Source organism: Hibiscus syriacus, unplaced genomic scaffold (assembly GCF_006381635.1).
Source record: "Hibiscus syriacus cultivar Baekdansim isolate YM2019G1 unplaced genomic scaffold, ASM638163v2 tig00111220_pilon, whole genome shotgun sequence".
NCBI lineage: Eukaryota > Viridiplantae > Streptophyta > Magnoliopsida > Malvales > Malvaceae > Hibiscus > Hibiscus syriacus.
The window spans coordinates 1,069,419-1,084,356 of NW_024063024.1; the positions used below are offsets into that span (position 1 = coordinate 1,069,419).

At 34.2% G+C, this 14,938-nt stretch overlaps 1 protein-coding gene across 1 annotated transcript; it reads left to right on the plus strand.

The window, feature by feature from the left end:
* Positions 1 to 13,089: 13,089 nt before the first annotated feature.
* LOC120156377 (transcription factor TCP15-like) lies at positions 13,090 to 14,572 on the plus strand. The gene has a single exon (XM_039167694.1). The coding sequence runs from the start codon at positions 13,327 to 13,329 to the stop codon at positions 14,434 to 14,436; it is 1,110 nt and encodes a 369-aa protein (XP_039023625.1). The 5' UTR covers positions 13,090 to 13,326; the 3' UTR covers positions 14,437 to 14,572.
* The last annotated feature ends 366 nt before the right edge of the window (positions 14,573 to 14,938 follow it).

A 14,938-nucleotide genomic window follows, 5' to 3' on the forward strand; every position in this document is an offset into this window, starting at 1 on the left:
TGTTTCCCTAAAATCACCGGCCGACTTCCATATTTGCCTTTTCAATAGAGGTAACCATGGATGGCCTTTATTTCAATTTTGGATGTGTAACTTATATCTTTGAGACAATTTTATTTGGAATTTACCCGAATAAAGTTCTTCAAGGAAAAGAAAAATAATAGTACTTTGTATATAGCTGAAGTTGGGAAATTTTGAATGGCATTCCTAAATCAATCTATGGTCAATCACGTGACACTCACCTATTTTGGAATTTATGTGAAATTTAGAGGCGGAGTGGACTGAATATTGGTGTATATGATTTTCTATAGATGCATGACACATTAAGATATGAGTCATTCATAATGAATCTTCATAACATTTTATATCTGAATTAGTTGATTTAGATACTAGTAATCTAGACTCTTAGCCAAGGTGCCTAAGCTAGCCCCCAATTACATTCATTCACACATACCATAAAAGCAGCAGGTGGCTGACGAGTCATGCTCGATGTGACCCAACTTTAGAGCTGGGTATACGAGCTTAAACGGAATGGTTTAAAAAAACGGTCTTGAATTCTAAGGTCGCGGGCTAATGGGTTTACCCGTGACCCGTTAAATAATAACAATTTTAAATACTTTAAATGCAATAATAAATAATGTTCTAATTTACTACACCTTTAAAAAATGATCCAGCAACTTGAAAATGAAGGTAACAACAACAAAATAGAAGTCTCAATATAAGTTATATAACACGATCCACATTAAATGGTTGTATTTTCAGCAGCAAACACGATCCACATTAAATGGCTGTATTTTCAGCAGCAAACGTAGTAATATATTCACTTTCATTCGTTGCTCCTGGTCACACGAGTAATTTATTCACATGAGGAGTGGGCTCTTTATTCATTCTCAAGGAGGAGACACAAGTGTCGATAGTGGTTCGTGTGGAGGAGCCGCGACGTTGGTTCAGGTTCGTGGCGAGGAGATCCAACGCTGGTTCGAATCGACGATGTTGCGCTGCTGGTTCGTGAGAGACTGAGAGTGAGAGTGTGAATTGTTTGGGGTCTTCCTTCAGTTGATTGCTTTAGTGTGAATTGAGAACTTTTACTCGTAGGGTTTCGAAATGTGAATGGGGTTGTGGGCATTTGAGCTTCATACTTCAAAATTGCATATCATCAAATTAAAAAGTGAATTGAGCTTCAGACTTCAGTGCACATAAAACGTGAAGTGAGCTATGACTAAAATGCACATAAAACGTGAATTGGACTAAACGTGAATTGTCTTCCGTAAAATATAAAATAAACTGAAAATAAATAAATAAATTAAACGAGAAACTCATAATTTAAACGAACTTTATTTTTTGAGGCTCAAAACCCGCACGAGCCACAGGTTATACGGGTAGCCCGTGAGCCTTAGTCCATATACCCAGCTCTATCCAACTCGGTGGTTTTTATATACTTTTTTCTTTTTTTGTTTTGTCGGTTGTGTTGATGATATAAGCCTTGAGATTTTGGAGGGAAGAATAGGGGGTGGCTGTGGTGCCACGTGTTAAGATGTATATGTGGATCTAACTGTCGAGAGTGACATGGCACTGTCAGCCCACCCACCAACTTCGCCAGAGGGACTAGAGGACATTGCATTATGTGAGCTGAACTGTTGGATCCCCTCTATTCATCTATCTAATAACACGCACAAATATCTAGTACTTTATATGAACGACAATTGTTGAAATTCATATATTTCTAAATTTTCGAGTTTTTTAAAACTTACAAGATGTGAGTTATTAATATTGATTTATCTTATAAATAATTGTTTAAGTTGGATACTAAGATATTTTAGAATTTAAATTCAATTTTTATAAAAGTTGCATATATATAACTTGTAGGGGTCCTTAACACATTGAAATTAACCTTAGTAATAAAAATTGAGTAAAATGAGATCAATTTGATTTAACTAAAATTTTCAATTACATAATGTATAATACATACAATAACACTATGAAACTCACTTTATTTAGAGGAACATGTATACTTTTATTTTATTGAATTAAATAAATATTTTAAGAAATATGTTTATAGTTATAGAAAATAATTGGAATGGACTTGAAGGATTTAAGACTTGTAATCAGTTAAAATAACAATGAAATTTAAAAAGTCTATAAATAGAGATAGAAAGTTATCGTTGGACCTTTGTCATGGAATTTCTTATTCGTGGATTTTTTTTTAATAATTAGATTGATTTGTTTGAATGCAAACAATATTGTGGTGTTGATATGGAGAATGCCATGGTCAACAGGCCAAGGGGCATAAAGATCAGATAAAATGACCCTCTTTGCTAATTTAATTTCTTCATTTTTTTCCCAATAAAATTCAATGTTACACCAAACCCATTAATTCCCGTCCTTTGTCCGCTTTCACTGATTCAAATCATATCAAACTGATAAACTCGAATTTAAATTTAGCTTATCTCTTAGTAACATTTTAATTTTTGTTTTTTCAATAGATATTTAATTTATTGATCAATAAATATATATAAAGTATTATATACTTTTTATTAAGAGAGTGATTATTCAGATCTATTTACTTTATTCACAATTTAAATCCTTAATTTTATTTAAAAAATTTAATATTTTAATTCATTAATTGAATTTATTGTTATTTTTTTTATGTTTTCAATTGATATTTTGTGGCATGCCCGACAGCAGCACCAAGGAAGTCCTAAGGCCGGTCTTGTAAAGTAAAAAAAATTATAGATTTTTTCATTAATTTAAAATAAGTATAAGATAATATATGTTTAAAGATAACTCTTAATTATTAGTTATTGAACCTTGTTCAAATAATAATGTCAAAAACACACTTATTTGCATTTGATTTTTCAAACATGAAAGATTTCTCTATAATTTTGGTTGACTTGTCAATTGACTTTTTGGACTGCAAATCTCTAGTCTCTAAAGTGTCAGAGGCGTTTCATCAAACATAAATTTCCATCAAACTTAAAATTTTATAATTTAATATGAAGTCAACGGTCTTGACCAAAGCACAAAGAAAAACAAAACATTAAATCACATAGCAATAATAATAAAAAATATCTCTACATTTTACTATATATTATCAATTTTACTATCATTTCTTTGAGCATATACTATAAACTAGTAACGACTGTGGTGGTCCAAATTACCTTAATATAAGAACTAATTGAGTAGTTTCAGTTATTAAAAGGGGTGTTATTCTTCTTTGAGGTATTAAGTCCGAACAGTTATATTTGAAGAGTTTATTGTTAATAATTAAAAAATTTACAAATATATATTATATTGTAATCATCACGTATTTTCGTGGACGAAATGACAACGTTATACTGTGTGTTTTTGGATCTAAATCGCAAAGTTTTATAGTAAAACAATGACTAAATCAAAGTTAGATTCTTGGTTTAAGGGTCATAGTCCAAATAAGAAGCAGTGAGTAGTGGGAGTTTTAGAGGGAAATGAATGATAAGAGTTCGTTGTTGCTATGTGTTGGTTTTGGCAATGTGCTTGTTTTTTTGTCCCCTTTTAAGCTACACTTTGGCCTGTTACCCACATGGGTTAGACGTGCTTCTCTCACTCCTGCTTTATGGATGGTAAGGCTAAACAGTGATGGTGATGGATCCAAAAGTCTTTTGTAGGATAGATACACATATGTTAATAATATAAAATCTTTGAATCTCTAATGAATATTATCAAAAAAATATATAATTAACGGGAAAAATTAAATTTTAGGATCAACATATGTTCATCCTCATATAATTGTGGTTCCATCATTTGATGTAAATATGTTTCTCAAAATATACACATATATGCATATTACACTATCGGAATAGTAGAAATTGATTACAAATGTAAATCATAACATCATCATATGCCGATCAGAACGGTAAAAAAGTTGTCAGGTCAAGATTGAGATATGCATATCATTCATTTAGCTAACTCTATAGCGAATTTTAATGTGCAGAAATATGGATTTGTGCACATCTAATCCTCCTCCGGATCGGGAATTGCATGTTTTATACGACGATATGATTAGTGATTATGGTCTACGAATCTCTTAATATATCCTTTTTACTATTTGTAATAAAAAAAATCAAATATAGATCCAAAAAAGAAGGATTATTATTTACTTTACTACTAATAATTTATAAAACTATACACCTTTAGCTAGGGACGAAGGTACATGAGAGTGGGAGGGATTGTTGCCCTTCTTAAATTTTCTGGTCCAATGTCCTTTTAGATCTCTATCAATTTAAACTTCAATAAATTCAGATTTTTATTTATTTTACTTTTTAGATTAAATATCTAATAAGTCTATATTATTTTAAACTTAATTAATTTTCCCCTTCTTGAACACAAGATTTATACCATTGATGCTACTCATACACAACTTTAAAGTAAAATAAGTTAGAAACCCATTTATGGATATATGAGCTTTTTAAACAATATTTATAAAGACCAGATATGTTTATTGCATATATATATATATATATATATATATATATATATATATATATATATATATATATATATATATATATATATGAGTGTTACAGACAGTATGGTTCACATGTTCAAAAGATGGAGACCTGAAAAATCTACTAAAAGATTTTTCCATCAACTATCCTTCACCATTGATTTCATTCTTTAAAACTAAGAAACTCTCAAGTCATTGACAAAGATTAAGAGACCATGCATGGTTTAAATTTTTGCTTCAAAACCCATTTCTTCTCACATGCAACATATTGGATTCTAGAGTGAGAGTTTTAATCATCTTCATCATCAAAACTAATGGAATTTGCTAAAAGTCAAGACTACTTTCGGTGATGCATTAATGCACCAAAAGGTGCACAATAGATTTTGTTGAATTTTGATAAAGGAAAAATCTCACATTTAGTCATTATACTTTAAGGTATTTTCAAGATTAGTCCTTAAGCTTCAACTATAAATACCCTAACCCATTTAGCTTCAAAACCACCCCAAATCATTATAGCTCTCTCCCAATACTAGAGAATTTAGAGAGTTTCTTGAGAGTTGTTTTTCTCCTTTTTATCAAGAGAGAATTATCATTATTTTCTCATTGCTAGATTGAGAGAGGTTGTAATTCCTATTTTCTCATAGTGAATTTCTTCTACCGTTGCCCGTGGTTTTTACCCTATATTATTTAGGGGTTTTTCACATAAAATTTGTGTCTTCTTTATCTCTATTTTTTATTTTCTCAAATTATCACTTGCGATTTTGCTCTATCCGATAGCCGTCTTCCGCAATAATTGGTATTAGAGCCAGATTAGAGTGTGTAATATCTACTTATTGTCTTTGTGGTTGCCACCAAAAGGTGGATCCTCCAACATAAGAAAGTAAGAAGGTATTATATATTCTTTGAAGGTTTCAAAGAGCTATTCACGATAGTGAAATAGTGTGAGCTATCTGTATTAGAAGCTATGTCAACGAAATTTGATATTGAAAAGTTCAATGAGAGAAATTTCTCATTGTGGAAATTGAAGATGAAGATCATTCTGAGGAAAGATGATTGTCTAACAACTATCAGTGAAAGGAAGGTGGATTTAACAGATGACAATAAATGGATCAAAATGGATGGGAATGCTATGAAAAACTTTCATCTAGCATTAGCAGATGAAGTATTGTCAAGCATCGAGGAGAAGAATGCAACTAAGGAGATATGGGATCATCTCACCAAATTGTACGAGGCCACATCGTTGCACAATAAAATTTTCCTTAAGAGGAAATTGTACACTCTCCGTATGCAAGAATCTACTTCAGTGACGGAGTACTTAAACACGCTGAACACTTTATTTTCTCAGCTTACATCCTTAAGATGTAACATAGGAGAACAAGAACGTGCTGAAATTCTACTTCAAACTCTACCGGGTTCGTATTATCAACTCATCATCAACTTGACAAATAGTAATGTCACCAGTCTAGTCTTCGATGACGTTGCAACTGTTGTTCTATAAGAAGAAAATCGACGCAAGAACAAAGAAGACAGACTAGTAAATATGCAACAAGCAGAAGCGTTGACAACGATGAGAGAAAGATTAACAGAACGTGACCAAAGCAACAGTCACAAACATGGTATATCGAAGTCGAGAAGCAAGAAGAATTTAAAGTGCTACAACTGTGGAAAGAAGGGTCACTTGAAGAATGATTGTTGGAGTCTAAATAAAAACTCCAATCCACAAGGCAATACCGCAAACACTTCAGATGATGGAGACGCTCTATGCTGTGAAGGGTTAACCACCGTGGAAGGAAGAAAATGATTTGCAGATATATGGCTCATTGATTAGGGAGCAACATATCACATGACCTCAAGAAGAGAATAGTTCCATCATTATGAACCTGTCTCAGGAGGATCTGTGTATAGTTGCAATGATCATGCCTTAGAGATCGTTGGCGTGAGAACCATTAAATTGAAGATGTATGACGGAACAATTAAAGTTGTTAGAGATGTACGGCACGTGAAAGGCCTAAAGAAAAATTTATTATCCTACGGATTGTTGGATAATAATGCAAGCAAGATTGAAACACGAAAAGGAATCATGAAGGTGTTCCGTGGAGCGCTTGTGGTGATGAAAGGCGAAAAGATAGCAACAAACTTATACATACTGAAGGGAGAGACTTTGCTGGAAGCAGAAGCCTCTGTTGCCTTATGTAGTTCAGATTTTGCAATGCTATGGCATCAGAAACTTGGACACATGTCAAAATAAGGAATGAAAGTCCTTGTGGAGAAAAAACTACTTTCAGGCTTAACAAAGGTAACACTTCCTTTGTGTGAGCATTGTATAACAAGTAAGCAGCACCGGTTGGAATTCAACACATCAAATTCTAGAGGCAAAAGTGTTCTAGAATTGGTTCACTCTGACGTATGGCAAGAACCAGTTACATCCCTAGGCGGAGCAAAATATTTTGTCTCATTTATTGATGACTACTCCAAGAGATGTTAGGTGTACCCTATTAAGAAAAAGTCATATGTGTTTTTAACTTTCAAAAACTTTAAAGCGCGAGTGAAACTTGATTCTGAAAATAAGATCAAGTGTTTCAGAACAGATAATGGAGGAGAATACACAAGTGAAGAATTTGATGACTTTTGCAGGAAAGAAGGCATCAAAAGACAGTTCACAATGGCGAACACTTCTAAAAAAAATGGAGTGGCAGAGCGGATGAACAAAACCTTGTTAGAAAGAACAAGAGAAATGTTGAGGGATGCAAGCCTAGAAAAATCATTATGGGCAGAAGCAGTCAATAACGCATGTTATTTGGTAAATCGAGCTCCAACAACTGCAATAGAGCTGAATACACCAATGGAGATGTGGACTGGTAAATCAGCTGATTATTCAAACCTCCATGTATTTGGATGTATAGTTTACATGATGTACAACTCCCAAGAAATTTCAAAGTTGGATCCAAAATCCAGGAAATGCAAATTCTTGTGGTATGCTGATGGAGTAAAGGGGTATTGCTTGTGAGATCCCACTGCCCGCAAAGTGATCATTAACAGGGATGTTATCTTTGTAGAAGATAAGCTACAGAGAAAAGAAGAAGATGGTACCGCTGAAAAGTCAGAGACTACACAGATACATTTGGAAAAGGAGTTTGAACAAGGAGATTCTTCTGAAGTTAAACTAGCACATGATGAACAAGAACCAGAAAGTTCTGAAGCTCCAACAACTCGTCAATCAGATCATGTGAGAAGACGTCCCAATTGGCACTCAGATTATGTTATAGAAGGTAATATTGTATACTACCTTTTAACAGAGGACAGTGAGCCATCAACATACCAGGAGACAATAAACAGCTCAAATGCTTCACTGTGGATGATGGTGATGCAAGAAGAAATTGAAACCCTTCATAAAAATAATACATGGGACATTATGACATTACTACAAGGAAGGAAACCAATTGGTAACAAATGGGTGTTCAAAATCAAGCAAAATGGTGACGATCAAGTTGAGAGGTATCTTGCAAGACTGGTGGTCAAATGATATGCTCAAAAAGAAGCTAGATGTTAAAACAACTTTTCTTCATGGAAATCTTGAAGAAGAGATTTACATGCTCCAGCTTGAAGGTTTTGAAGAAAAAGAAAAGAATAACTTGGTTTGCAGGTTGAACAAATCTCTGTACGGTCTAAAGCAGGCGCCGAAGTGTTGGTATAAGATATTTGATTCCTTCATTATGTGACTTGGATACAACAGACTTAATGCAAACCCTTGTGCTTATTTCAAGAGGTCTAGTGATAATGATTTTGTTATATTGATGTCGTATGTGTAACATCCCAAAATACGGGTTAGTGATTAACGTATAAAACTTCAGAGTTTGGTGATTGAAGTAGGATATTTGAATAGTTTAATGATTTGTTCAGAAATATTTCCTGAAAGTTATTAGTAATTATCAAAGGAATTAATGGGCAAAATGGTCATTTATCATGAAATATATTTTTATCTCTTTATGAAGAGATAAACGTTGGGGGAGAGTATTTAGAAAACTCTTCTTCTTACCTTCTTCTTCTCCAACGTGCAGAGCATAATGTAAGGGTTTTCTGATTTGTTGATTATTTGTTAAATTAAAGGTTAGGTTTGGATCATTAGATGATAACTAAGCTTAAGGAAAGCTTAAGTTATCTTATAATCAAAAGATGAAGAAGTTATAAGAGATTTAAGAAATGAGTTTTTATATGAAATCATGGAAAAGAGTTGATAAGATGAATTTGAAGTTAATTTTGACTTGTCATCATGCTAATTAAGGAATATGAAGTGTTAGAATTATATTTAGAACATATTAAAATTTGAGTATGATTCTTGAATTACATATGAAGGATAGGATTTTGAAGTTATAGATGATTTTCATGGATATAGGTTGGTTTAAGTAATGGTAGTTGAGTTTAATGGCATGATAGGGGTTTAAAATAGAAGAATTAAGTGAAGAATTGATGATTTTCGGGGTTAAAATACAATTTTTGGGTAGAGGGAACCGATACCCTATGAAGGGAATCGATTCCCCCTCTTGGACGAAAATTCCAGTATGTGCAGGGGGAACAGATTCCCCCTGGAGGGGTATCGATTCCCCCTAAATGAAAAAATGAAATTTGATTCATTAAACCGGTTTAAGTTGTTAACATCAAGGTTAAGGTTTAGGCTTCTGATAGTTGTTTTGAAATGTTATATTTATGTAGATATTGAGGCTAAACAAGTTCTGGAATAATCAAAGGATTATAATTGATTCAAATCAAACAAGGCGAATGTGAGTGCAATTTTAATTGTACTTATATTATTGAATGAACATTGGCTTGTGATGAGCCAATGATGGAGTTAATATGGTAAGAAGTGACTCCTAAAATGTTATTTGATATGTGATTCTTATATGTACATAAATACATGATATGCATAAACATAAGATACATGTGATATGATATGATATACATGACTATATGCATATGTGATATATGCTATGAGATATGACCAATGTGAAATGAAATAAGCTATGTGAAATATGAAATGACATATGAATATGCAGTACGTGATACATGTGATATGATATGAAATACATGGTTACACATACATGTGGTATGTGACAGAAGAGAAAGAACAAGTGATGAGAAATATATTCATAATAAATGCCCATAGTATATGATACGAGAGTTATATGTATAGTTGGCATGCCAAGAGTCGAGGGTTACATATGTCATATAAGACATATGATAGGTCCTACGGGACACATATTACATCCTTCGGGATGACAGGTCCTTCGGGACACAGATGACATTCTTCGGGATGATAGGTCCTTCGGGATATTTGTACGAGCTGTGGTGACAGCATATGTGTGCACAACCTCAGTGTACTCGTATACCTCTATTCTCAATAATATACATGGGCAATACAATTGCAAGATAAATTAAAGTGAAAGTGATACAAGAAGGTAAGTTTCACATGTGCATGACATGATTTTATATATATGTCATATTGAAATATATACATGCATATTGAAATGTTATGATTAAATGGTAAGAATGCATATTGAAATATATACATGCATATTGAAATGTTATGATTAAATGGTAAGAATGCATATTCATGAAATCTACTGTTACATGTTTATTTATTTCCTCACTAAGTCTATGACTTAGCGTGTAAGTGATTTACACGTAGGTACCAAGAAACGTGAAGAGCAAGAATAGAAGTAGCAAGGACAATATTATTACTAGAAAATCAGATAAGAAGTAATCGACAAAGTATGTATTTTGGTGTGTATAGAGTGTTGCCATGTAATAAGTCGTTAATTATGAGTACTCTGATCAAGTTTGTAGTTTGTGGTCTCTTTTATGTAAATTAAAGTATTTTGTTTTAAACAAAGTTTTAAATTCCCCGGGGTTTTTATTTAAGTGTCAAGGTTTGAAAAGTCAATGTGACACCTCAGACTCGTATTCGGGTCGGGTACGGGTTGGGGTGTTACAGTATGTGGATGACATTTTGGTTGCAGGACCCAACAAAGATCATATTGAAGAATTGAAGGCACAACTGGCTAGGGATTTTGAAATGAAGGACTTGGGATCAACAAATAAGATTTTAGGGATGCAAATTCACCGAGACAGAAGTAATAGGAAGATTTGGCTTTCACAAAAGAATTACTTGAAGAATATCTTGTCACGATTCAACATGCAATATTATAAGTCAATTTCTACCCCTCTTCCTATTAACTTCAAATTATCCTCCAGTATGAGTCCTAGCAGTGAAGAAGAGAGGATGGAGATGTCTCAAGTACCGTATGCATCAGCGGTGGGAAGTTTAATGTTCGCTATAATATGCACAAGACCAGACATTGCACAAGCAGTGGGAGTGGTTAGTCGGTACATGGTGAATCCAGGCAAAGAGCATTGGAATACAGTCAAGAGGATCCTAAGATACATCAAAGGGACCTCAAATATTGCATTATGTTACGGAGGATCAAACCTACTAATCAATAGGTATGTAGATTCTGACTATGCAGGGGATTTGGATAAAAGCAAATCTACTACATGATATGTGTTCAAACTTGCTGGTGGAGATGTAAGCTGGGTTTCAAAATTGCATTCAGTTATGGCTACATCCACAACAGAGGTAGAATATGTAGCAGCTACACAAGGCAGTAAAGAAGCAATTTAGTTGAAGATGCTATTGGAGGAGTTTGGGCACAATAAAGAGTATGTCTCTCTGTTTTGTGACAGTCAAAACGCCTTGCATCTATCAAGGAATCCAACATTTCATTCAAGGACAAAGAACATACGAGTTCAGTACCATTTCATCCGTGAAAAAGTGGAAGAATGGATGGTAGATATGCAGAAAATCCATACCAAAGACAACATAGCAGATTTCATGGCGAAGGCAATCAATATTGATAAATTTACCTGGTGTCGATCCTCTTGTGATATGTTAGAGACATAAGCAACATGAATGAAACAAGGTAGAAAGAATGGTGTGAAGACATGATTGTTCCGATCAAATCTTCAAGTGAGAGATTGCTAAAAGTCAAGACTATTTTAGGTGATGCATTAAAGCACTGAAAGGTGCAGAGTAGGTTTTGTTGAATTTTGATAAAGGAAAAATCTCACATTTAGTCATTATACTTTAGGGTATTTTCAAGATTAGTCCTTAAGCTTCAACTATACATACCCTAACCTATTTAGCTTTAAAACCATCCCAAATTATTCTTGCTTTCTCCCAATACTAGAGAATTTAGAGAGTTTCTTGAGAGTTGTTTTTTTTCCTTTTTATCAAGAGAGAATTATAATTGTTTTCTCCTTGTTAGATTGAGAAAGGTTGTAATTCATATTTTCTCATAGTGAATTTCTTCTACCGTTGCCCGTGGTTTTTACCCTATATTATTTAGGGGTTTTCCACATAAAATTTGTGTCCTCTTTATCTTTATTTTCTCAAATTATCACTTGCAATTTTGCTCTATCCGATAACCGTCTTCCGCAACAGAATTATGTACGGGAAATTAACTTGAAAAACCCATTTTCTCTTATCAAAGGCAAGAGCCAATCATTACAAGAATTTAATGGAACCACTTGATTATAATAGGTATAAAGATAATATACATAAAAAATGAGTTGAGTTTCTTTAATTTTCGGATAAAACACATCGGAGGTCACTAAATTATACTCAAATGACTATTTTAATCATTGAATTTTCAAAAGTTACAAAAGGATCGTTGAATTTTATCAGATTATTATAAAATGGTCATTAAATTTATCAAAATTTTATTACAATAACTATTTTATAATAATTTAATAACCATTTATAATTTATAAAAATTTAGTGACCAAAACAATCATTTTAGTTCATTGAACATGTTTTTATTTTACCCTTAACTTTTCAACGATGGAGAGAGAGTGTTTTGAGTTAAGGGGATGTGCCTGAGTCTCGGGAAATACTCACGTGCGGTAGCCTTAATATACGACTAAAAAAACGTTATCGGTTTTGTTATTATTTAAATAACAAAACCGGTAAAAAATGACCGAAAATATTATTAGGCACTAAAAAATGACCGATTTTGTTATTATTGGGCTTTTTGACCGGATTTTTGAAAAAATGACAGAAAACATTATTAGGTGCTAAAAAATGACCGAAAATATTATTAGGCGTTAAAAAATGACCGAAAATATTAAGAAAAATGATGTTTTAGGTAAAAATAATAATATTATGGGTAATTTTTTTACCAATTTTATTATTTAAATAATAATAAAATCGATAATACCTTATTTTAACTTTATATTAAGGTGTCGCACTGTAAAACTCTCATCCTCCACTGTCTTTATGAGTGAATGACAAAGAGCACTGCACGTGGAGTTTGAATCAAGGACTGTCCATCCACAATAAAAGGATGATATATCATAATGAAAACAAAATACATATATATATATATAGGTAGATATTATATATATATGATGAATTTAGAAGGGAAAAAACATAAAATTACAAACAGATCCTCAAAGAAACTAAATATTTCCGAAGAGAAAATCAGTGCTTTACTTTCATAGTCCACCCTTATAATTCTCACTCATTGTATTTGTTGCTTAAAGCTTGGCCCCTTCCCTTATCCTCTCTCTCTGTCTCTCTCTGTCTCTCTCTGTCTCTCTCATCGGTGTTTGCAGAGATAAGAAAAATAACTCAGCTGCAATCTCTTCCATCTAAAAGGAATTTGCAAGCAAACACATGACAACGTTTTTGAGAAAAAAAAATGACCCACTAGGCCACCAAAGTGACTGAATTGAGGGTCACATACAGATCATGTACTAGGAGAGCCAAAAACAAATATAATCCTTCTTTCCCACACATGATCATGGATGAAAATGGGATCTGCAGGCCCAACTTCCCTCTTCAGCTCCTAGAAAAGAAGGAACAACCTCGTTCCGACGCCGAGACGAGCTCCAAAACGACCTTGGAACAGCCCAAGAAACCTCCCCCTAAGAGGACTTCAACGAAAGACAGGCACACCAAGGTGGAAGGCCGTGGCCGCCGCATCCGTATGCCCGCGACGTGTGCCACTAGGGTGTTCCAGTTAACGAGAGAGCTAGGTCACAAATCGGATGGCGAAACCATTGAATGGTTGCTTCAACAAGCTGAGCCTGCGGTGATTGCTGCTACGGGGACAGGTACTATCCCTGCTAATTTTACGTCCCTTAATATTTCACCGAGAAGTTCAGGCTCTAGCATGTCGGCTTCCCACTTGAGGAATACTTTTTTCAATCCAAATTTTACTACACAACAATTGAGGATGAGAAGTGAATGGGATCAAACTCAAAGGAATGCCCTTGACGACTCATCTCAACAGCAAAGGAGGGTTTTATTTCCGGGCGTTGCTTTATCGTCCCAAGGTTCATTAAACTTTCTCAGTAGTAGTAGCACTAGTTTGAACGCTTTCTTGCAAGCTAAGCAAGAGGTTCGGGATGCTAGCGTCGACGTCGCTGAGACAGCAGATACTAGCATAGCGAAAAGGAGGATGCCGGAGCAGCAAGAATTGCAACAAAGTCAGATGGGGAGTTACTTGATACAATCTAATGCTGGTTCAATTCCGGCGAGTCATAATCCGAATCCGACAACATTTTGGATGGTGACTAACCCCGGAAACCAAGTCATAGGCGGGAGTGGCGCCGGGGATCCCGCGTGGACATTTCCATTTGCTACTAATACTAATATGTATAGAGGTACTATGTCTAGTGGGGTACATTTTATGAACTTTGCTACCCCAATGACTCTCCTATCTGGCCAACAATTTGGTTCAGGAAATGGTGCTGGTGGTGATTCAGTTACCGACACTCATTTAGGCATGCTCGCGTCACTTAATACTTCTAGACCGATTCCGGGTACCAACGCTTCCGAGTCTCCTGCCAGCGGATCACTTCCACACCACGGCGGAGAAAACAGGCATGATTCAACTAGCTAGTGTTCGGCCATGGCATTAAAGCAAACTACAAAGTGTATGGCTTGATCATGCTTTATTTATTTTTTTCACTTATATATTTTTAGTAGTACATATATGTGAAATTTGCAGCACAGGCTCAAGTTTGAATGCTATGAAACTGATTTTGGTGTGAGTATAAATTAGATAATTAAACATTTTCAGCATCACTTAACAAAGTTAATCTTCATGCTCCAAGAGTAGATTTCATTAGGTTAGGTTTAACAAACTCATCATTAGTTCACTAAAATGGTGAGGTTTTCAGTGCATTAATCACTGATTAACTGCTTTTGAGGTTTGCATTAAGAAATAGAGAGGAAAAGGGCCACACGTGATGAGAGATTAATTGTTTCTCAGGTGGACCTTTTGGTCTCTGAAAGCAGTAAGCAATCACTAACTACAAACAGACCCATTTCTCTTCTTCTTCATATAAGGAAGTAATCTGCTGGTTATACACAGACTCATTGTGTGATTTATTATTAATGTA

What these genes read in the sequence shown, in the direction of transcription:
- LOC120156377 (XM_039167694.1), top strand. Translation starts at nt 13,327, where the DNA reads ATGATCATGGATGAAAATGGGATCTGCAGGCCCAACTTCCCTCTTCAG.